This window comes from Sorex fumeus, unplaced genomic scaffold (genome assembly GCF_029834395.1).
Source record: "Sorex fumeus unplaced genomic scaffold, SorFum_2.1 ptg000009l, whole genome shotgun sequence".
NCBI lineage: Eukaryota > Metazoa > Chordata > Mammalia > Eulipotyphla > Soricidae > Sorex > Sorex fumeus.
In genome coordinates this window covers 30,264,285-30,289,051 of record NW_026606066.1, presented here as the reverse complement: position 1 = coordinate 30,289,051, position 24,767 = coordinate 30,264,285, and the positions used below count along the sequence as shown (strand labels likewise).

The 24,767-nt window shown below is 45.9% G+C and overlaps 1 protein-coding gene across 3 annotated transcripts in view; it reads left to right on the top strand.

Moving 5' to 3' along the window:
• Positions 1-23,666, top strand: part of NFE2L2 (NFE2 like bZIP transcription factor 2) — a 32,267-nt gene extending 8,601 nt beyond the window's left edge. For all 3 annotated transcript variants that reach the window (XM_056110361.1, XM_056110362.1, XM_056110363.1), the window contains exons 2-5: positions 18,986-19,252; positions 20,205-20,294; positions 21,330-21,521; positions 21,931-23,666. In XM_056110361.1, coding sequence (XP_055966336.1) covers positions 18,986-19,252; positions 20,205-20,294; positions 21,330-21,521; positions 21,931-23,151 — 1,770 coding nt within the window. In that variant the 3' untranslated portion in view covers positions 23,152-23,666. The remainder of the gene's footprint in view (positions 1-18,985; positions 19,253-20,204; positions 20,295-21,329; positions 21,522-21,930) is intronic.
• The last annotated feature ends 1,101 nt before the right edge of the window (positions 23,667-24,767 follow it).

Genomic DNA, 24,767 nt, shown 5'->3' with positions numbered 1-24,767 from the left:
CCCACCACTATCAGAATTGGGGTCTTCTTTTCCATCTAAGTCCTTTTTCTTGTCTCTGAATTGCATCCTTGTTCGGACTCAGGTAGCGCAGTGCCATTGGACAGTGTCACCCATATCTTAAATAGTGAGATCCATGGCAATTCTACATTCTCCTACAGCATCCCTGTTTATGGGGGAGTGAGATAAGGTGGCTACTGTGGCTTCCAGGAACATTTGACTAATATCCCCTCTAGTTAACCAAGAGCACATGTGTGACCTTTAGGAAATTGGATAATCACGCAGCCTTAGAAATACTGGAACCTTTAGGATGCAGATGGAGGAGCTCGCAGTTTCCTAAAGAGTCCATTTTGTTACCTCTTATGTTACCTCTTATATTTGGTGCCCCTGTGATGCCAGCGCGGGATTGATCCTGTCTGGGTGTTATTGGTGTTGCTGAAGGACTAGGGCCTCTAGATCCTGGCGAGGGGGGGGCGGCTCACAAAACTTTCAGTTCTGGGAAAGTGCCTTCTGCCTGGGGCTTCAGGGACAGAGGAGCAAAATCATCTTTAGAGGAGTTGGGCTCGTTTCAGTTTTTTTTTTTTTCATTGGAAAGATCAAAACCTTCCTCCCCAGCATGAGGTAGGTAGAAAACATCTAGTTTCTAGGGAGACCCTTGTTCATCTCCCTTCCTTGTGTGCCTGCACAACTCTCAGAAATCTGGGGTTCTGGGGTACGTGGCTTTTGTCCTGGACTGCAGGTTTCCCAAGTTCATTTGAGAGCAGGACAGTTGTGCTGCGAAGCTTCCATGATCGTGTGTGTGTGTGTGTGTGTGTGTGTGTGTGTGTGTAGAGAAAATAATGTTGGAGCCTGAGGGAACAATTTGTCCTTCATTTCTGTTCACCTAATCAACTCAAGGAGTATAAAGAGAAACAGCTTCTTGTTTGGGGGCATCCAAATACAGACATCTGACTACTTTTGTGGGGAAGGATAGAGGGGAAGCATTCACTTTTCCAGCATTCACGTTTCCTGAACTTGCAGTTCCTCCAGCACACATCTGCTAGACGCAGTGATGACTCTATAGTGGCAAAGACCCTTGTCTCCCTTTCACAGATGAAATAATTCAGAGGGATAACACAATCTGTCTGGGACATGCCACTGTCCATGGCAGGACAGAGATTTTGAGTGTCCAGTAGTTCCTGTCCTCCCTTGCTCACTTCCCTCCCTTCTTTCTTTCCTAAGGACCATAGGCAGTTTGTTAGATGCTAAAGAATGAGAGGTCTCTTTACAAAGGACATCCAGGCAGTTTCAACTCCTGATGTTTATCATAAGGGGTGGGGGACATGCCGGCTTCTCTTTGGAGTGGAATTAGCGAGTATTTGGGTCCGATCCCCGAATCCCAGCTCATCCAGTTCCAAATGCTCCTGGGCAGTGGTGCTGATCACAGAGGCAGCCACCATGCTGTTTGAATTTCCACAGAGGATTTGAAGCCAGGATATTACTCAATCTCCGGCAATCTCAGGATATTGCTTGCTTGTTCTTCGTGGGGAGGACCGCAGTCCCCCTAAACGGCAAACTCCTCACATCTGTTCTAAACTCAGAGGGAGTTAAGAAAGAGCAACTGGAGAACATGAAGAAAACTCTAGAAACCCACAGGAACTAGTTCTCCCCCCTTTACTCCAGGAGAATGTCCAGTGCTACTGGAGAGAAGAATTGAAACTGCTGTTACTTGCCTTATCTCTAGACTATTGCTACAAGGGCTAAAAACATCAATATTGAAGGGCTGGAGTGATAGTCCAGCAGTTAGGGCATTTTCCTTGCATGTGGCTGACCTGGGTTCGATCCCTGGCATCCCATATCGTCCCCCGAGCACTACCAGGAAACATTTCTGAGTGCAGAGGCAAGAGTAATCCCAGAGCATCACCCGTTGTGACCCCCCCCCCCCAAAAAAAATCAATGTGTTTTAAAATAGTCCAGGTGAATTTTATTTTATTTTATTTTTGCTCTTTGGGTCACACCTGGCGATGCTCAGGGGTTACTCCTGGCTTTGCACTCAGGAATCGCTCCTGGTGGTGCTCAGGGAGACCATATGGGATGCTGGGAATCGAACCCGGATCGGGCACGTGCAAGGCAAACGCCCTACCCACTGTGCTATCACTCCAGCCCCAGTACAGGTGAATTTTAAAGTTTCGGGCTATCTCTAGGTCTTCACTACTCTTTGTACTGGACACTTGAAGAAGTCTGAGTGCTGACATAAGAGTAAGAGGAGCTCGCTGTAGCGGAAGAGGTTGACATAGCATGGTAGTAAGATAGATGCTTTAGGAAAAAATGTGCAGAACATGGGTAAGAGTGAGTTTGTTCACCTTCTTGTCCCTTTTCTGACCATCAGCCTGAGGAAAGTAACTTGTATTTTCTAAGAAAATTATTATTTAGGAGCTAGGAAGGTGGGTCTAAGGATTGGAGTATATGCTTTTTCCTTTTTTGGTTTTTGGGCCAAATCCAGCAGTGCTCGGGGGTTACTCCTAGCTCTGCACTTAGGAATTGCTCTTGGTGGTACTGAGGGGACATGTGGGATGCTGGGGATTGAACCCAGGTCGGCTGCATACAAGGCAAGTGCCTTATCCCCTATACTATCTTTCTGGCCCACATATATCATTGTTAATGTTTCTTTTAAGAGTGTACCCCAAAGAATCATTTGAAGTATTGTTGATGTGAATAAAGCTGATGAAAAAGTTTCGTAGTTGGGAATCTATGACTAGTAGTTGGGTCATAAGTGATATAAAACACATTATCTTTCTTTCTTGGGTAATTGGAACTCTTGAACCCAGCTACCTCATGAAAATACTGAATTCTAAGCCTAACCACACACTTGTTCATTCCACAAATATTTATTAGCTCTTTGTATACGTAAAGAATTTTTAGGGTATGAATTTGTTGTAATCACTCAAGATAATGTAGCAAATAAGATATTTGCTCTGCAAATTGCCCCTCCTAATTAATCTGTCCTTTTGCTCTTTGTACACCGGGTTTGGAGGGCAAGTTTCATGCTGTAATTGGTATGGGTTGTCTTCCATCTCTGACTCTGGCTTAAAGTGTGATTTGCCTAGGGCAGGAGCTGTATTTTTTTTTTTATTTTCATAACTCTGATGACTCGGGTTTACTTAATAGCAGCTGCTCAATACCAATGAGAGTGAGTCTAGTACTTCCTCCAGGAGCTTCACATTTAGGTCTAAACCCACCCTGTAGTCTATGACAGCTTCCTGACAGTGCAGAGGGCAAGAAGTCATTTGCAACTGGGGTGCTCAGAGAGAGCTTTCTGGCGGAGGCTGTGTTTTAAGGAGACCCTTGTATGCTGGCATGACAGTTTGACTCAAGCTTCAGTTGGAAGGGCGTAGGTCGGAGACGGGGGCTGTCTTATCAAAGGCTTTCAGTGCCCCTGGTGGTGTATAAAACACAGGGCATCTGGAAATCACAAAAGATTTTACAAGGACCAGACACGTGAGCTGGGTGTGGGCAGGAAGTTGTTTCTATGCCCAGTGAGTAGGAAGATGGGCAGGTTGAAAGCAGGGAGGGAGGGACAGGCTGAGAGGAACTGAACTGAGCATCGGCCCTGATCCTCAGGCTCTGTCACTCTTAACTCTAGACTGCTTTTCTGAGCCATGCAAGGAGTTTTTAATCTCTTATTCTGCAAATAAAGTTCTCTTTTATTTTTCCCATTTTTGTTGATTTATCGACAATTCACCAGTTTGCCATATTACAGAATTTCAGGAAGTACAGGTTAACACCTCCGAATTGGTATAAGACTCATGACACTGGGCTGGAGCCATGGTAGAGTGGGTAGGGCATTTGCTTTGCATGTGGCTGACTGGGTTTAATCCCCAGCATCCCATAGGGTCCCCCAAGCACCACCAGGAGTAATTTCCGAGTGCAGAGCCAGGAGCAACCCCTGAGCATTGCCAGGTGTGACCCAAAAAGACTCATGGCACCTGTCTCCAAAAAGATCTCTTTCCACTTTTTCCTCATCCCCTTCCTCTGTGGTGCTTACTGCTGTTTTGCCAAGTCTATAAAGCTGCCGTTTGTAGAGAGAATTCAACTTTCCCCCTTCTCCTGGTCCTATCACAAAGCCATCTGGGCTCAGAGGTCCTGACCAGAGTGCTCATTCCACAGGGGAGAGGAGAGGACCCCCAGCCATAAGGGCTGTCTGCATCCCTGAACACATTCTTTTCTTAACAGATCTTACCAGTCCTGTAAGTTTCTCTCTCATTGCCCTTCTTTAAGGTCCCTTACTTACCGTTTCAGACCATGGTACCCTTTCCTGCCTCCCATAGCTTGGTGCCCAGGGCAAGGGAGGGCATCTCACACTGCAGACCCAGCTGCTGCTGTCTCTGTGGCCCTGCCCAAGGCTGAGCTGACCGAGAGATGACCCTCCTCCCCAGGAAGGAAGGGGAGTGACTGATTGGTTTCATAATGGGCCATGCCTCTATTTCAGCATTTTAATGTGGCTGAACCAAGTCAGACAAAATGTAAAATGATGCTCGGTAGATTTTACCTGTGATGGTTGGGATTTATGTCATAATTATGTGTTTAAACTTTTTCAGCAGTGTTTGAATATGTAGGTCTCTGGGATATTTCTGGCTTGAAAAAAGTTCCCCAGACATACACACACACACACACACACACACACACACACACACACACACACACACACACACAGAGGAAAAAATAAGGACCCCACTGTGTCACTCCTAGAACACAGAGCCCTGCCCTGCCCTTTGGTGCCCCTTGCCATGAACCTGCCCTGTTGTGGACTTCTCACACACGCGGCACCGGCCTGAGGCCTGGGTATGTGGAGGCAGGAAACAGTCCACTGTAGGGCTGCTACTGGGCGCCAGGACTGCAGAGGCCTGACCTATGCTCAGCCTTCCCTGGGGATACCCCTCCAGCCTGTGTGCCAGGGTCCCTGGCTTTATGGCAGAGAAACCATCTCCTTGCCCTCCATCACTTGTGACAGAAACACCAAGTTTGCGGTGCTGGGCCAGAAACGAGGCAAGTTTCCACAGGCAAGTGCGTAAACACAAAGAATCTGGAGAGTATAAGTGCTCCCTATGAGGGCAACAACACCGTGGCTGGCTGTGTCCTCTGTGACCCTGCTGGGCCCCAGGCAGTGGCAGGAGTGGCACCTACAAAATATTCTTGGTGTTATGACCCATCACCTTTACCCCCCTCAAAAGAGCAAGGCAGTGAAGGGAAAGAAAACTGAAGCCCCCCAAGGGAGAGGACAGAGCTGACACTTGACCTTGGCTAGTCTTTGGGTTCCCATGGTGATGTCTGAAACGGAAGTTACAGCCTCACTTTCTATGTCATATAGAGTGGCTCCACTCTAAAGACTAAAAGTTGGCACGCTTCTGGTGTTTGCTTGAGCGCAACAGGAGTTGGATCTATTAATGCTTCATTGTGAGAGCTCCTCTTTCTCTTGGTTCTGTTTTTTTTCCCCCAGTGGGGGGGACAGGTAAAATTATTATTTTTTTTTTTGGCAACCCCTGTGAACCTAGGTTGATGAACGCAAGGCAAGCTCTCTACTGGCTGTGCTGTCTTTCCGTAACCCTTTCCCTCCCAGGAGCACAATGAAGTTCAGTGACAAGGGCATTTAGACCCCAGCTGCCACCGTGGTCCTTGCACACACTGTGTGGAAGAGGCCTGGCTTCTTTTGAAGTCAGAGTCCATGCCTGCTATTCGAGTGTTTCTCTGTTACATGCCTGGGCAGGGTTTCACCATCATTTACTAGGTGGGACCTTTAGGCAAAAGTGCTTAGCTTTCTGGGGTTCGAGTTATAGTAAAGTAAAGTAAAGGCCCTCCCGTTGATCATCGATTTGCTCGAGCGGGCCCAGTAACTTCTCCACTGGAGACTTTGTTGTTACTGTGTCTGGCATATCGAATACTCTCGGTAGCTTGCCGGGCTCTCCGAGAGGGGCGGAGGAATCGAACTCGGGTCGGCCATGTTGGCTGCGTGCAAGGCAGACGCCCTACCCGCTGTGCTATCGCCCCAGCCGATCATGCTGCCCATCCCTGGAATCCCTTATGGCCCCCTGAGCACCACCAGGAGTAATTTCCGAATGCAGGGCCTGGAATAACCCCTGAGCGTTGCTAGTCGTAACTTTCCATCCCTTCCACCCCACCCCCACCCCGCCAAAAAAAAAGTACTTTTTTCTTCATGCTTCTTTGTCTCAAACTTGAGGAGAGCTGGAATCCTAATGTGAAAGCTCACCAGGTAACCCCTGTAGACCCTGTCCTGATGTGTAGTTAGTGGGATCATTGAAAAGATACACATTAAGGAAAAGATTCTCGAACTGATTTTTAAAAGAATGAAATGGGACACTGCAGTACCAGTCATTTCTTTCCGGAGAGGTCTGAAATTGCTTCCTGGTTGCGGCAGGCACTGTACATTTTCAAATGTTTGCATCTGAAAGAAGTTGAAACATGATTGCCAACTCTGAGTGAATACCTATTCTTGGGGAGGCGGCTTCTTTCTCCCAGTTCTTCAGAGGACCATGGCCCACCTCACAGCAGTAGCGTGGCATAGGAACCATGACCCAGCAGCAGTGCTGAGACTGTGCTCCGGTGACTGTGTCATTTCATTCTGAACCAATGCTTGTGCCTTGCTGGTCTCTGCAGAGCAGCTGAGGAGTGAGTGCCGCACTGATGCAAACGTGTAACCCCAGCTGCCCGCTGTCCACCAAGACCAGTGCCACCACAGGCATGCATTCCCCCAGCAGGTGTCCAACGTGTTCTCAGTCACCCTGGGACTCAGTGATCCTGCAGATGGCGCCATCAGGTTCAGATATGCACTTGTTGCCATGTGGCCTTTGACCCCATAATTTGGGGTTCTCAAATGTACACATTTGTTTTAGCCCTCTTTGGCTCTTAGTGGAGGTGACCTGCCTAACAATGCTTACAACTGGGACTCCTTTAGTGCTGGTGTATTTCGAGGCAGTGGGCAGCTGGTGTATTTCGAGGCAGTGGGCAGTGGTCACTGCACTTGACCTGTCAGTGCAGTTTGGGTGCTCTAGCCAGAGATGCCGCTCAGGCCCACTAGTGCTACCAGGGATCGCTCTCAGGGCCTCCTGCTTGCCCGGGCATGCTCTTCAGCCCAGTGAGCTCTCTCCCTGGCTTCAGTCCAGTGCTTTGCCCAGGGGCAGAGGTCGTTAGAAAGTCATAATAGAACTGGGGGCTGGGGGGTGGGGGAGGGGAGGGGAGGAGGAAAGATCTGCCACAGGTAGGTTCTTCCTTATAAGAAAGTTTCATAGGATTGCAGGATTGGATGCTTCGCTATAGTTTCATAAAATTTTATTTTCAGATTAATTCCTAACGTCTCATGAAATTTTAAATGTTAGAAACTGCAATAGTAAACAAAACCTTGTTTGAAATCTGAATTAGATTGACCAGATTGCGGCCCCCCCCGCCCCCAACACACACACACACACACACACACACCCCACAATTAATTCTTAACAATTAGTTAAGATTTAGGACCATTTATCCACATTACATCTCTGGACCCCAAGATCTCATTTACAAACCTGGGGTTTAGATGGTGGTCTCCAAGATTACAGTCAGCTGTTAGTCATTTTTTGTGTGTCATTGTGTATCTAAACGTAATTTAATGATAAAAAAAAAAAAAGCAAATAACTTCTTGGAGAACACATCCCTAGATAGAAGGCATTTCCCTTTTGAAGTTTACCTTGCTGGTTAGATGGTCTGAGATGGCTGGTTTTGCGTGTCATGCTTGATTGTTTCACCTAGTGAACTTTGCCCAGCCCATCTTATCTCTGTGCACATGGCCTGTTGCCTTACTCCAGCAAACGTTCTGCCCGTCCAGAGGTGCCAATCCAGTTTACTTGACTTGATAGTTAAAGCCTTGATTTTAAAAAACAAAAAACCAAAAAACAACCTCTTTGCTGGCCAACTGATGGTCTGTTGGTCTGTTGTATGTAATGCTTATTCTCTTCTGTAGCCTTAATTTTACTGTTAACGCATGGTAAAAGGAGGGCCAGCAGAGAGATAGTACAATAAGACCTTACACATAGATGATCCTAATTTGACCCCCAGCACCACTTATGGCCCCCAGGAAAGTGCCAGGATGATCTCTAAGCACAGCCAGACATAAACCCTGAGCACTGACAGAAGGAAGGGAGGAGAGAGAGAGAGAGAGAGAGAGAGAGAGAGAGAGAGAGAGAGAGAAGTAGACTTTAACCTGATATAGGCAGGCCTCTACATATAGTCCCTGTCTTTATTGGGGTTTAGGTGTGAAGGACACTGAGGTGTGGAAAGTGAGCAAAGGGCACCCTTTCACTTTTGGTGGGGACAACCTTTGTGTGGACCTGTCTGGCAGTGAGGGTCCAGCACAGTTAGTTCAAAGAGCCTATGTTGGCCTGGCACTTCCACTTTGTAAAATGTTGAAGTAATATTGGTTAACAGCATTACACAGGTTTCAGATCTATGGCTATTTGGTTTCACATGGGTACATAATACATTTATGATAGCCACCAAATGACAAGTTTCTGTCCCTTGCCACACAGCTCAACCTTCCCCCCTCCTTCCCTTCTCCCTTGGTAACCATTTTCATCTTTCATTAAGAATTTGTTTTTGGGGCTGGAGCAATAGCACAGCAGGTAGGGCATTTGCCTTGCACACGGTCAACCCGGATTCGATTCCCAGCATCCCATATGGTCCTCTGAGCACCGCCAGGAGTAGTTCCTGAGTGCAGAGTAACCCCTATGCATCGCCATCGCCAGGTGTGACCCAAAAAGCAAAATAATTTTTAAAAAAAAGTTTTTGTTCTCTTTCTTTTTATCCTTTATCTTCCATATCTCCAAGTCTCACCATGGAGACGTTACTGGTGCCCGCTCAAGCATATCGATGAACAACGGGAGGACAGTGCTACAGTGCTATCTTCCATATATGAATGAAATGATGGTGTTTGTCTAACTGGTTTATTTCACCTGTCACAATCCAGTCCACCTGGCCTGGTCTGACTTAACTGTAAACTTATTTAGAACAGGAGAACATAATTTAAAATAGATAAGGCATGTATGCGTTTCACAAAACATAATCCAATCCATGACTTGCATGACAACTGTACCTTTCTCTGTAGCGGAATCGTTGGCCATTGTTGGTCTGTCCCACATCTTTATCCATTCATCCATCAGTGGCCATTTTGGTCATCTTCAAGTCCTGGCTGTTGTAAATAATGCTGTGTAAATAAGCATCTATCTCTCTCTTCATATCAGTGTTTTCCTGCCTTGGATAAATATCCAGAAGTGAGACTCAGGGGTGGGTCAGTGACAAAAGTGCCCACTATGTGTCCTGACCCCGGTCCCAGCCACACATATAGACCATTGTGTCCAATTGCAGTAGCAGTGAAGGGAAAGGGAAATTAGGAAACAAAACCCAGAACTAGAGTTGACTGTGTCATTATTTCTATTCTTCACCTGTTAGCAGTAGATTAAATAATTAAAGAATTAAAGAATTAAATAATTGTATTAATAAATAATAGAATATATATTTACTCTGAAATACTGCTCATCTATTATAAATAATGGGATGTTTCTATTCCCTGGGAGAAGATCATCTTTAAATTACACTGGGGAAAAAATTAAAATAAATTAGGGAGGGGGAAGCAGTGGAACACCATAATTATATGCAACCATGCATATATCCATATGTGTATTTGGTAGAATTATCTTCCTAAGAAAACATACCGGGTTTGATTCCAGTAGTTGCCTGAAGAGAGATCAGCTGAAAAATTACACCTTTTTGTGTTTGTGAAACACATACATGTCTTACCTATTTAAATGTACATTCTCCTGTTCTAAAGAAGTTTACAATTAAATCAGACCAAAAATGAGACTTTTAGCGGTAAGGTTGACGTGGTCTGCACTCAGCCATTGATTTCTCATGATGCCTCCCTGGAACTTGTGACATCATACCAAAAATTTAAAAGCAGCCCTGAGAAACCAGACAGTCTGGGTGGATACTACTGGCTTTCGGGGTGGCCTGCTGGAGATACTCTGCCTGTGTGCTTTCTGTTGGCCTGATCTGTCCAGGGCAGGTAGTAGGCCGGACAGGGTGTCGTGAGGACAAATTCCAAGTCTTTAGGGCCTGCCTGGGACAGAGCTCCGTAGCTGGAGCACTTGCAGACCTTGTCCTGTGTGCTGTGGCTGCCCGGGAGGGCATCCCAGGGTGACACGCGCCTATCAGGCTCAGACCTGTGCCAGGCCGGAGTCTTGCCTGCTGATTGCAGGCCTGCGATGTGGGGCAGGGCTCTCGGGCCCCGAAGCCTGCATGGGCTCATCCCTAAAGGAGAGGGAAACCATCACTCGCGGAGACTCCAGTCAGCTGCCCCTGCTTGGCAACCACCAGCTGCCAGGGAAGCGGTAGGCACGTGTGGGCTAGCAAGCTGCGGGGCAGGGGAGTGAATGAGAGGGTATCGAAGTGAAGGGCCGGGGATGTGTCACGTGTTGTGGGGCCATGATTTCCATCTTCAGTATGGGGGGAGGGCACAAAGTTAAATGGGCAGCAAGAATAGAATCCGTTTTCCTCTGTTAATGATTTGGCAAGAAAGGTGAAGTTAGAAGGAGACAGAGGGAACTCGTTGAATTTACTGACCTTGGATCTTGGGGGCGAGTCATCCCACCCCACAGACCCAGTTCCCTGTCCGAGCAGTGGAAGGGGTCAGGCAGGTCCTGTGGCTCGGTCATAGCATTGGTGACAGTGAGAGGAGTGATGTAGCCCAGAAGCCTCCTGGGAGAAGGACGGGACACGAGAGAGTTTGGGTGCAGGAGACTGAGCCCAGACAGAAGAGGGGGAAACCGCACAGATGTCCCTGCCTCTCAGTGTCCTCTCCTCGTCGACCTTCCTGGGGCTTGGTTCTGCCTTGGGAATCCAGGCTGGCCCCGTTATTGGGCCGGCTGTGTCTAGAGTCAGAGAGGTGAGTGTATGAATTTCTTGATCTCTGTGCAGCTGCCACCACTTGTCATAGCACCTGGCCCCTGAGCACTGCCAATGTATGCCTCGTGCATTTGCATTGAAGTGGTTTGTAAACCACTTGGTATGGCAGGGATGATCCTCTTGTTAACCTTGACCACTGTCTTTAGTATGATGACCATGGTGCCACTCAGATGGCCTTGTAGCCATTGGAAGCTTCTTTCGTACTCAAAAAAAGTATTTTCTGGAACCTGCTGTTTGGGGGAGAGGGGCTCAATGGCTTAAGTGTTTGCAGTTGTGAGGCCGTGAGTGAGCTACTGGCTGCTCTAACTTCTGCAGTTCCCCTGCCTGGGACCACAGCTAGGAGTGTGAGCCCTTGGCAGACACCACACGCAAACTCTGTACAAGCTTCTCAACTGAAGCCAAGGTATGTGTGCCTATAGCCTTGCGTGCATGCGGTCACCAGCATGACAGCAGCAGCGGAAAGGGACAGGCAGGGGGATGCAGGGTGGCCATGTGCTGAGTGTTTCCAGGTCTCTGTATTGCAGTGTGTAATCACATGTTTCTTCGAGTCATCCCCACCACATGCATGCACACACAGGTCTTGGGCTAGCAGCAGCAGGGTCTAGAGCCCAGGTGACTCTCCCAGACTTTTTTTTTTTTTTTGGTGTTCAGGGTCACATCCAGCAGTCCTAGAGGGTAGGGGCTATTTCAGACTCCGTGCTCATGGAGCTCAGGCTTCCCACATCTGAAGCCTGTGCACAGCCCACTGAGCTCTCTGGCCACCAGTTCTTTGCTTTGCTTTTTAAGCTAATTGATGGCAGTTGCATCCCGAAATAAGACTTAAACTGCAGTAAGTAGTGTCTTGTTATGAATACAGGACCCAAAGAGAGCAAGTGATCGTTATAGAGAAGAACTGTTATGGGGTGTTGAGAAGTGGCTGTACAGAGCCCCGACAGCTTCAGCCTGCCCCAGCTCTCACCACCAACCCTCACAGAGGACATGGGTGAGGGTCCAGGAGGTTGGGCAAAGCAGGCAGGCTGACTGCAAGGCATCCTTCAGAGCAAGCACTACATGTCGGTTCATGGCAGGTACATTAGGTGACAACTGTTCCTGAAGGAGGGGGTGTGTGTATTGCTGTTGTTGTAGTGTGAGTGGTGGTGGTGGTGGTGGTGTTCAGAGTGAAGAAGAGAGTATAGGAACATATCCTGGGGCTGGAGCAATAGTGCAGCAGGTGGACACTTGCCCTGCATGCGGCCAACCCAGGTTTGGTCCCTGGCTCCCCATATGGTCCACTGAACATGGCCAGGAGTGATTCCTGAATGCCGAGCCAGGAATGACCCCTGAGCATCATCGGTTGTACCCCTTCCCGCCACCCCCTTGCCCCTAAAAGAAAGAAACATCCTATGGTTTGTTTGTCTAACCAGTGCATTCTGTCTCAGCCAAGACAAGATGATCCTGGCATGAATCCTTTAAGGCCCTACCGCCAGCCCTCTGCTCAAATGTAAACCACTGAATAACTCTGTATGAGTGAAACTGGCGGGGGGAGGGGAGGGCGGGTGGTGAGATGGATCCTGGATCCTGGCGTACTTTCTGTAGCAGATGGGGGTCACTGCTACTTTGGAAATTGGCTGTCCTTTCTGATTTCGTTGTGGTCAGATGCATGGGTATCTTGAGAAAATAAATAGTCCAAGTTCCCCTTCTAGTCACTTTCCAGTTTTACTCTAGCTTTGCATCATGCTGTGCAATTTACAGACAGGCGTAATGGGTGAGGGTTCCAGTAAACCAGCTGGGTCATATTTCTTAGATTGAGTCATTGCTGAAAAAGTTGTTTGTGAACAGGAAGCAGCCCAGGAAATGTCTGTACATAATAACATGCCAGACTGTGAGGAAACGGGACCACTTTCGAGCTGAAAGATGAAAGCAGAGCCTGGGGCTGAAGCCCAGCAGTGGAACGCTTGCCTTGTACATGTGAGGCCCCTCATACCGTCCCTGTTCCACAACATAAGACAGACTAAAGGGTGGGGTGGTGGTTCTGCAACCTAGAAATACAGCCAGTTTGTCATCTAGTGGTTTAAATTATCAATTTCTTTTTATGTGTGTTTGAGAATTTTTATGCCTTTATAAAGTCACTTAGTTGTTGAAGATTGGAAAAATAATTCTTAGTATTAATTTCTCTAGAAGGAAACTTATATTTGTGTAAACTATTACTACCTACTAGAAATTTATGTTTGACATATAGAACTGGTCACTGGGCCGGTTACTGTTTTTTTGGAGTTGGGGACACCCGCTTAAACCAGGCTCTGTGCTCAGGGATCATACCTCATAGTCTCAGGGGACCATATTGGGTGCCATTGTGTGCAAGGCAAGCACCCTACCTACCAAACACCCATACACTCTTCCCCCCAACCCCCCCCCACGTCAGTTACTTTTTAAAATGGAACTCTGGTTACACAAAAATTACCCCAGCAACCTTTACGCTGGCCTGCATGGCTGTAAAATCCCTTTCATCTCTTCACTTTGTGTCATTCTACATATTTTGGGGACACCCAGTTGTGCTCACAGCTAATCACTCCTCACAAAGCATATGGGGTGCTGAGGATCAAACCCAGCTCTCTGCCTCTAGATGAATATTTCTGAAGTATAACCCAGTGTAGTTACACAAACACACCTGTTTGGTACGCGATGCCAAAGTACAAACTTGTGAATCAGGGAGATTTATGCTCTCTCTCAGCCCTAATTTTCATTTTCTCTTTTACATAGTTCAATGATCTGTGCCGAGTTGTTTTGTTTGTTTGTTTGTTTGTTTGTTTTCTTAACAATTGGTGAAATTTATTTTTAGAAGAAAAACCTCCCACGACCTTCCTGCCATTCTCAGAACAAAACAGGATGGAGAAAGAAAGGAAGAAGGGGGAGCAGGGGGTGATTTCTTCCACACTTTTGAATATATAATGGAAACCATTTTTATTTTTCATTTTAAATACTTTCCCAAAGCCTCAGTATACCAAGTAGGACCTTTAATTTAGGGCCAAGACTATGATAATCTTGATCTTTTCTGATTTTTTTTTATTATCTGAACATGCTAAATGCTGGTTTGCTTGCTGCCCTAAAGCCTTGGGAAAGGTTGAATCTGGATTTAGTGTTCAAGGGCGTTCTTCTTTGTTTACACAGGGGTGAAGATGTTTGTTTAAAAGGGATGTGAACCAATAGTCCAACTTCAGATTTCCCATAAAATCTGTAAAATTACCCAGATGGTAAATGATGTTTTATATATATGTGCGTATATATATATATTATATTTTATATATATTTTTTCAATATGAATATTTTTATTAGGCCAGATGGTATCAGCATGAATTGCTGAATATTTCTGTTCCTTATTAAATCATCTTCTGTCTAAGCCACGCTTAGGACATAATTTGGAAAACACTCAAGGAATCACTGAAGGACAACACAAAAATCCCAGACGCCAGATGCAGGGGCACTAGCTGTGTGAGGCCCAGGAAGGTCTCGGCAGCGCCTGCATGGCCCTTCCTTAGGACTCCCGCCATGAAGCTTAAGTAGATACTGTTGGAACAGGGTACTTGGCAGCCCCTGCGTCCCTCTCCGTCCCTCAACTCTTCTTTGCATTTTGCATGAAGAACATTTCTCCCTCCTTGTGGTAGTGGGTAGGGGTTGTAGAGTGGATGAAACCATGGGTCTCAGACTGCCAGGCAGAAGTGCCAGTGCCTGGGGCTGAAGAGAAATTACAGGGATAGGGAGCTTGGCTTGCATGCTGCCTACCCACCTATCCCTGGTACTGCCAGGAGTGATCCCTGAGCACTGAGCCGGGAGAACGCCTGAGCACTACTGGGTGTGGCCCAGAAATAAAACAAAGAAGTGTCGTGTCTGCTTTTCCCTACAGCGGGTGCTGGCACTGCGGGGAGATGGGTCCCCTGTCGAGCCCGGGCTGTACAGGCCACTGGCTCCAAAGCTTGGAAACTGCTCCCTGCCCATCCACTCAGTACAGTCTCTTCCTGCCAGCGGGTCTGGAGTGACCCAAGTCACATTTTCAGCATAAAGCTTAGAGTGTTTTCTTTAGACATCGGTTCTCCTACAAGGTTTCCAAAACTTGCTGAACGTCTCTATAAACGTGACAAGAAATGCATGTGGTCACATTGTAAATTTGGCCAAAATGCCTGCATTTAAAGAAATCACCGGAGTTAAAGCTCGACTTAAAGGCCTCTTGTAGCAGGAATGAATGTGATAAATTGGAACTAAAAAATACAGAGACCACCTCTGAACACCTGGGACACCCAGTTTGCTCCCAGTGTGATCTCATTAGATGCTGGAGCACTTAGCTGCAGTCCCTTGAAGCAACTTTTACTGGCAGCCCTGGTGGTGACCGAAAGCTCTGTGGTACGGACCGCTCTCCCTTCAGTTCTATTTCACATCAGATCACAAGAACAGGATGAGTGGTTGCTCAGAGCTGATCCAAAGGTTGCTTCCTGTCTTCTTTTTCCTGCTTGTTGATAGGGTACATGGAGGTGTCTTTCTCTGTTCTTGGTAGAGCATTTAGTCTTTACTTGAATTGATTTGGAGCCGTGCATTAAAGGGTAGGTAGTCTTTCAGGAACTAAGTCACAGTTAAGTGTGTGTATGTATATAGAAACAAAAAGTCATTTGGTTTTATTTCCAACATGACGTTGGATATACCTTACTAGTTCATTTAGACATGCCCTAAAGAGGAACCAAGTAGCTTTGTTGAAAAGTATTTTATAATATCACTGGATACGACCACACCTTAGATGTTACCCACTGGCCTGAAGTTTGAGCTCACTCATACAGAGAGGTAGGGCCCGCCTCTTGTCAGCACACATAATATTGTGCATATACTTTACATTTCTTTCCCGCATCTCATTTGAGCCTCCAGTATCCATACACTAAGGGCAAGATGAAGCCATTGTACTTATCATGTAGCTAAATCATCTGAACTCACTCAACATATCCCATCTAGTTAAGGGAAAGAGACCAATTCTTGAAGGGATTTTATCACTGGTAATTGGTAAATTCCATTAGAATTTTTCTCTGGCTGGATAGATAATAAATGAATTAAGCCACTGGCCTTGAAAAAGGCCGGCCAGGGTTTTATCCCCAGCACCCAGTGTGATCCCCAAGGCCAGCCAGGAGTGCAGAGCCCTGAGTGCAGAGCCAGGAGTAAGCTCTGAGCACTGTTGGGTGTGTCCCCACCCAAAAAAAAATTTTTTTTGACCAACTATAGAACTAAGTTCTAGGGATACTGTGAATACATTTTTGAGCACGTGTTTCCAGCATGAACTTATTCCGGGCTATTTCAATTCTTCAGGAAAAACTCAAAACTTGAACATGGGGTGTGAGGGGTCAGGGAGTGCTTGTATGTGTGGGGCCTTGAGTCAGAGCTCCAACGCCACTGGGTGTGACCCTGGTCACCATGGCACTACTTTGCCCAAACATGGAACTATCTGGCTCAGTCATGTAGCACCAGGCATGGCATCCAGGGCCTCCTGATTTGGGAGCTCCCTACCACCATCTCTAAGCTCCAAAAAAAAACCACTTTATCTTGGGATCTTTCAACAAAGTACTGCAGACACACAGTGATGGGGAAAGAACAGAGTAGCCCCCAGGTGCAGAACTGGTATGGGGGGGAGGAGTCTCTTCTGCTGCATTTCTGATAAGCCAGGTGCACATTCCACCTCCATTTTTGAGAGGGCTGGGAATAGGTCCCGCTATTTTATAGACACACATTTCATTGAGGTGGTGTGAGCGTCAGCCCATTTATTTGAGCATCAGTTCAGCCTAAGTGATAGTACAGTGGATAGGATTCTTGCCTTGCACATGGCTGACCCGGGTTCAATCCCCATATGATCTCCCAGGCTCACCAGGAGTGACTCCTGAGCACAGAGCTCAAAGCAATCCCTGAGCATCGCCAGGTATAGTCCAAACCAAGGGGCAGAGGGTGGGGAGGGGAATCTATCTTCCATGTTTCCGTGGGGCTATATTTTTGTAGGTGAGTTACCTATTTCTTAGGAAAGAACCTAGTGGGAAGGGCCATAGTGATAGCACAGTGGGTAGGACATTTACCTTGCATGCAGCCAACCGGGGATTTGATCCCCGGCATCCCATAGGGTGCCCTGAGCACCTCCAGGAATAGTTCTTGAGTGCGGAGCCAGGAGTAACCCCGGAGCATCGCCAAATGTGACCCAAAAAGTAAAAAAGAAACAAGAAGAAGACTAATAACCTAGTGGGAAATACTCTTTTTCAAACAATTATTTTTGGTTTGGGGGCCACACTTGGCTGTGCTCAGGGTAATCCCTGGCTCTGAGCTCAGGATTGTTCCTGGAACGCTGGGAGACGAAGGATCAAACCTAGGTCAGCGGCGTGCAAGACATGCTCCTTACCCACTCTACAACGATCTCTCTGGCCACTTTTTCAGCTCTCAAATAGACAGTACACCGCCTCTTTCTTCACCCCCTTGGCACAAGATTCCTATTAACCAGAACTTTTCTTTATTGACGTGAGCCACGGAGACAAGTGTGGCAAAAAATAATAGGGGAAGGGGATTTTCTTGATAACCTTTCAGTATCAATATTGCAAACCACTCTGCCCAAAAGTGGGCGGGGGGGGGGGGGAGAGAGAGAGAGAGAGAGAGTGAAAAGAAGAAAAGAAAAGCTCCTGCAAAAGAGTGGGGGGGGGGTGATGGGAGGGAACCTGGGGACACTGGTGGTGCTGGGGAATGTACTCTGTTGGAAGGATGAGTTTGGAATGCTGTATGAAATCCAATCCAAAACTGTTGAAATCCAATCATGAGCTGCTTTGTAAGGCTCTATCACGGGGATTCAATAAAAAAAAAGGTTTATAAAAAATAATTAGCAAGGAATCCCAAAGTGAAAGAGAACCCAAAGAGGTGGAGCACATATGTTGCATGCAAAAGTCCCAAATTTGATCCCTGGCACTGTATGGTCCCCCGCACAACATAAGAAGTGCCCCTTCCTCCTCTTCCCGCTCCCCCCTCCCCCCATGCCAAGAATGGTGCTGGGACTGTAGAGACATTTTCATGCATGTTTGAGTCCAACACCACATATAATCCCCAGAGCACAGCCAGGTATGTGGCCCAAAAACAAAAAGAACAGTGCTGTTTACAATGGCCAGGTTGGCAACTTAACTCCCCAACTCACCCCAACACCCTGTAAACTGGATATTTGCTGTGCTCAGCAAGCTTAAGAGAAAAAAAAATTCCAAACCCATATTTCTAATTCCATTTCTCATAATAAACTAGTGGCTTGAAGTACCTGTCTTGATTTCTGTGGCATGGGAGTGATGGGTTGAATTTTTGGCTTTCTTTTTCTGGTTTTTGAGTCACACCTGGTGGTGCTCAGGGAGCACTCCTGGTAGTGCTTTGGGGATTGGAAGTGATGCCAGGGGTTCGTTCACTTGCTTCAGCTCTGTGCAAGGCTTACCTTACCTGCTGCACTCTCTCTGCAGCCCTGATTTCATTAAAGTATGGGATTTTTTTAAGTTATATTTTGGGTCACACCTGGTTACTCAAGGTTACTCCTAGCTCTCCATTCAGGAATTACTCATGATAGGCTGGGGGAACTTATGGGATGCGGGGGATTGGAACCTAGGTTGGATGCATTCAAGGCATGCAAGGCAAGCACCTTACCTGCTGTATTCTCTCTCCAGTCCCATTACAGGATTTCTTTTCATTAAAGAAGCATCATTTGTTAATTTGCTCTTTAGTGAACTCTACCATCATCCTGTCATTAATTATCCAATTAATAAGTCACCAGAATGGATGGCTGTATTTGTGGGTTTGTTGTTGTTTTAATGAATAGATTCATTGAATGGGATTAAGTGTGCCATTGCAGAACATTGCAACTGTGTTTTCATTCAGATTGTTTGTAATTTTCCCAGCCCCCACCACCACAATGGCATGAGGTGAATTATGTGGTATCTACTATGTTTAAAACTCTCTTAACTTAAAAGTCTCTTCCTGCTTTTAATCATAGGACATGGATTTGATTGACATACTTTGGAGGCAAGATATAGATCTTGGAGTAAGTCGAGAAGTATTTGACTTCAGTCTGCGACGAAAGGAGCATGAGTTGGAAAAACAGAAAAAACTTGAAAAGGAAAGACAAGAACAGCTGCAAAAGGAGCAAGAGAAAGCCTTTTTTGCTCAGTTACAGTTAGATGAGGAAACAGGAGAATTCCTTCCAATTGAGCCAGCCCAGCACATCCCTTCAGAAACCAGTGGATCTGCCAACTACTCCCAGGTAGTTTACTCATTCTTGGGAAAGGGGACTCATGAAGGTGCGAGGAGATAGAATACTCATGTGTAGGGCCCTGCTTTTTGCCTTTAATTATGTTTTCATGACATTATCCAGTCAACCTGCCAGCCTCACCCTCCTGATGAATTCAGTGCCTGACTTAGGCAGCACTGTGAGGAGGAGGACAGAACTACACAAAAGAGCTTTGTAAGCCGCAGAAGCACCACAGAAGAATCCAACCACAGTAAGAACTATAGCAGAACAGTAGGTGACTGAGGGTCACCGTGGTAGGCACTGTTCTAACAGCACCGTTGTGTATGAATTGATTTCATCAGTGGTGTGAATTAGGTGGCACTTTCCCTACTTTTGTCCAGAGATAAGGAATTGCGGGTGTTTTTGTGGACTTTTGTTTGGTTTTGCGGCCACACCAGTGGTACTCAGGGCTTACTACTGGTTCTGTGCTTGGGGTTCACTTTTGGCAGGGCTTACATGACCATATGAGGTGCTGGGAATTGAACCTGAGTTGGCCACATGCAAAGCAAATGCCCTGCCTATTGTAATATGGATCCAGCCCCCCAACCCCCCAAAAGAGAAGGAATTGAAGACCAAAGAGGTTAAATAGGAGCCAGAGAGATAGTATAGGAGGAAAGCCCTTGCATGTGACTGACCCTGGTTCAAATTCCTGACATCACATATGGTCCCTGAGCATGGCCAGGTCACTGGTGAACACAGAATAGCTCCTGAGTATGGCCAGGTGTGGCCCCCCTCCCAAAGGAGGTTAAATAACTTAGCCAGAGCAGTCAGGAAATCAGGCAGCAAGGATTGGAACCTAGGGAGTGTGGTTCAGTTGTGCCCTTAACTGCTGTACTAAGCTGATGTCTAAAATGCATAAAATACTTAATAGCAAACATTTTATTACCACTGAACGATTTTTCCTTACGTCTTTCCTTGCATCCAGGTTGACCACATTCCCAAACCAGATGCTCTCTATTTCAATGACTGCATGCAGCTTTTGGCAGAGACATTCCCGTTTGTAGACGACAATGAGGTATACTATTTTATTATCAGAGACCTACAAGAACAGCATGTCTTCATATACAGGGCCGTGTAGGTTCATTTTTTTAAAAATGAAAGGGAGGGATAGACTGATAGTACAGTGAGTAAGGCTCTTGCCTTGCATGTGGCTGACCCAGGTTCGATCCTGGCACTCCTTATGTGCCCCGCCAGGAGTGATTCCTAAGTGCAGAGCCAGGAGTAATCCCTGAGCATCTCCAGGTATGGCACAAAAACAAAAAAGAAAGAAAAAAAAATGTTAGGAAATTTTTGTCAAGGAAATTTTAGCCTTATAAATAACTTTATTTATTTTGGGCTTTTGGTACCAGCAGTACTTGGGGGCTACTCCCTGCTCAGTACTTGGTGGTTGCTCCTAGTGGTGCTTGAATCAAACCCAGAGATGGTGCATGCAGAGCATGTGCTCAGCCCTTTGAGCGATCTCTCCAACCTTAAATAACTTAAAAAGACAAAGTAATCATTGCTTGAAAGATAGCACAGAAGTTAAGGTGTTTGCCTTGCACACAACCAATCACCATTCTATACCTTGCACCGCATATGTTTCTCCAAGCACTGCCAGAAGTGATTTCTGAGCACAGCCAGGAGAAAACCCTGGCCACCTCTGGGTATGGCCCCAAAACAAAAGTGCCCTTCACAGTACAAAACTGGATAATGAGAAAGATAAGTTAATATAACCCTGGAATAGACAGTCGGATATCAGTTTTGGTGAATAAAGAGCAAATTGGTAATAAACCAAGATTTATAGCACTCGGTGTTACAGAGAAACATGCATTTTAAATCATAAAAATTGTTCTTGTTCATTTTGAACTTTACTTTTAAATGGATAAAAGAAACCGGTCCATGAATAAAACTAGAGTCAGGTACACAGGAAACAAAGATGTTTCATGATATAGAAACAAGGATTTTGAGTGTTTTTAAGCAGAGAAACACAGAACCACAGCCAGTCCCCACTTTAGGTATTATGATGGTACTTCCTAAGCATAATCTTCCACTGTTGCCTCATGAATTTTAGGTTTCTTCGACGACGTTTCAGTCACTTGTTCCTGATATTCCCAGCAATATAGAGAACCCCGTCTTCATCGCACCTAACCCAGCTCCAGCATCCGAAACCGATGTCCTTCTGCCCACCGTTTCTGATTTAAACAATATGCAGCAGGATATTGAGCAAGTGTGGGAGGAGCTATTATCCATTCCCGAATTACAGGTAACTCAGAATTAATATAATACCAGAGATGCTGTTTCATATTCAGGTCTTTAAATTAGTCATCCCAGTTATTTATTATGTATAAGCCACCTACTTATGGAATGGATCGGAAGATACTTTTCAATTAGTCATGAGAGCGACCCATATTCACCTGAGTGCACTTTTGTTAGTCAAATGGGCTTTGATGTCTTGAGGATAGATCAAGTTCTTAACCTGAAGTCTGATCTAGGAACTCTGAAAATAATAGAGGCTTAGCTAGAAATGCTTGCTGCAAATGGGAATTAGCTCTGAATTGCAAGGGAAAAAAAATAGAAGAAAATGGGGTGAAGAGACCATGAGCTAGAGAGGATCAGCTCTTAAAAAAACACTGAACTTTAACTCATATCATATTGACTTCTTTCCCACACAGTGTCTTAATATTCAAAATGACAACACCAGCACAGTTCCAAGTCCAGAAACCAAACTGGTGGAAATGAACAACAATTACCCCTTCTACTCCTCGGTTCCTTCACTGGAAAAGACAGCAGGTAACTGCAGTCCGCATTTCCTCGGTGCTTTTGAGGATTCTTTCAGTGGCATCCTCTCCACAGAGGAGCCCAGCCAGCTGACTGCGAACTCAGTTGATTCCGAGGCCCCTAGCAGCACCGATTTCGGTGACGAGTTTTATTCTGCCTTCGTCGCCGATCCCAGCACCAGCAGCAGTGTGCCCTTCTCTGCGACACTCAGCCAGTCCCTCTCTGAACTTCTGAATGAGCCCATTGATGTGTCCGATCTCTCGCTCTGTAAGGCTTTTAACCAGAATCACCCCGAAAGCACAGCAGAATTCAATGACTCTGACTCTGGCATTTCGCTGAACACAAGTCCTAGCCTGGCCTCTCCGGAACACTCGGTGGGCTCCTCCGTCTATGGAGATACTTCACTGGCCTTCAGTGATTCAGAAATGGAAGAGCCGGACAGCACACCTGGAAGCGTCAGGCAGAAAGGTCCTAAAACACAACCAGTGCCGTCTGCTGTGGATCCGGCCCCACCCCAGTCACCATCTCAGGGGCACAGTGCCCCCAGGCACGATGCCCAGTGTGAAAGCCCCCCCAAGAGAGAGCTGCCGGTAGGTCCTGGGTGCCGAAAAGCCCCATTCACCAAGGACAAGCATTCAAACCGCCTAGAGGCTCATCTCACGCGAGATGAGCTAAGGGCAAAAGCTCTCCAGATCCCATTCCCCGTAGAAAAAATCATTAACCTCCCCGTGGACGACTTCAATGAAATGATGTCGAAGGAGCAATTCAATGAGGCTCAGCTTGCACTGATTCGAGACATACGAAGGAGAGGTAAGAATAAAGTGGCGGCTCAGAATTGCAGGAAAAGAAAACTAGAAAATATAGTAGAACTAGAGCAAGATCTGGATCATTTAAAAGATGAGAAAGAAAAGTTGCTCAAAGAAAAAGGAGAAAATGATAAAAGCCTCCATCTACTGAAAAAACAACTCAGCACGTTGTATCTCGAAGTCTTCAGCATGCTCCGTGATGAGGAGGGAAAGCCTTACTCCCCTAGTGAGTACTCCTTGCAGCAGACAAGAGATGGGAATGTGTTCCTTGTCCCCAAAAGTAAGAAGCCAGATGTCAAGAAAAACTAGATTCGAGACAAGCTGGCCTTTTTTTCTGAGCTAGTTGTTTGGGGTGGTTTTTTGGTTGGTTTTTATTTTTGTACTGTTCTACTAAAAGCTCCTACTGTGATGTGAAATGCAGAAATACACATAAGCAATCCTATGCAAAATTTAGTCAAAACTAGTATAGAAAATAATATAAAACTTTAATTTTAAAAGCATTAAAAGAAGTTATCAGTATGCTGAATCAGTAGTTTTACTTTAACAGTAACTTTAATTTCTTAGGAAACAATTTGGGCTAGTTTCTGTATAAGTGTAAATACAGCAAAAATTTCTTATTTATACTGTTCTTATATCATTTGTTACATTCATAGATTTATATGATATGACATCTGGCTAAAAGCGAATTGTAAAACTAACCACTATGTACTTTTTTATAAATACTGTCTGTACAAAAAAAAAGGCATTTTTTATATTAAATTGTTTATTTCTCGCAAAAAAAATTTAGTTGAAAAGCTGGTACTAATAAAGGAATATGACTGTTATTTTTTGGAGTTTAATTTTATTTCACAATTTTTTAATGATACTAATACTACAATGGACACATTTAAATGTTCTACACTTTCATGATGTTTTCATTTCAAATAGGAAAGGCATTTTTCACTAAACTTCTGATGCCAGAGATTGGGATAGACAGACCAAGAAGATATTTAATCTCTTTAGACTCCAGCAGGCACATCTCAACCAAGGAACACACAGATCAATTGGTAGAGCTAAGTGGCTGCATGCCTGCTATGTGCGAGACATTGTCTAAGGCAGAGGACAAAATTGAAACCCTGTGCACCTGAAACTCGTCGAAGTCAGCAGACATCCTACCCTACTGCTTAGGCCGGAAAGGGAAGGCCCGGGAAGACAATAAGAAGGAAGCATTGCTGCTTAAGATAGGATAGTAGGGGCAGGGGTGTAGCTCGGAGGCAGAGTACAAGGGTCTGGGTTGAATCCCGAGCATCACAACAATGAAAAATCAATTTACTGTCTTGGTGAGGGAGAAATACTTGAGGTCATGGGAGACCCTTTCTGTTAGCAATAAAGAAAGAGCTACAGGAATTACTAACAGGATACAGGAAACCCAGAGGCCTATTTCAGAAAGAACAAGGACAATGCAGCTGAAAATGGAGGGGAATCAAAAGGTCGGGTGGGGTAGGGTAGGAGATGAGTGTGCTGCCATTAGTAAGCCTTCAGAAGGACTTCCTGTTTTCACCTGGTGGAGGGGGGAGTTATTGGAGGTATTAATTAGGCAGGATTAAGAGCTGACTTATTACTAAAGTTCCTGTTAGCACTTGTGTCGAGCAAAGCTTGGTGGTAAAAGTGGGAGCAGGGAAGCCAGTGAGGAGATACTTCAAGTATCAGCAGAACTATGGTCTGAGGCATTGCATCCTGCACCTTGCAAGGAAAGAAGTGAGCATTTTCTCAGAAAATGGACGTGGAGTAAAGATGACCCCAAAGACTGAGAACTGCAAGGCTGGAGAAATGGTGCAGCAGGTAAGCAGCTGACCTAGGTTCAATACCCAGCACCCTAGATGATCTCCCAAACCACGCCAGGAAGGATTCCTGAGAACAAAGCCAGGAGTAAGCCCTGAGCACTG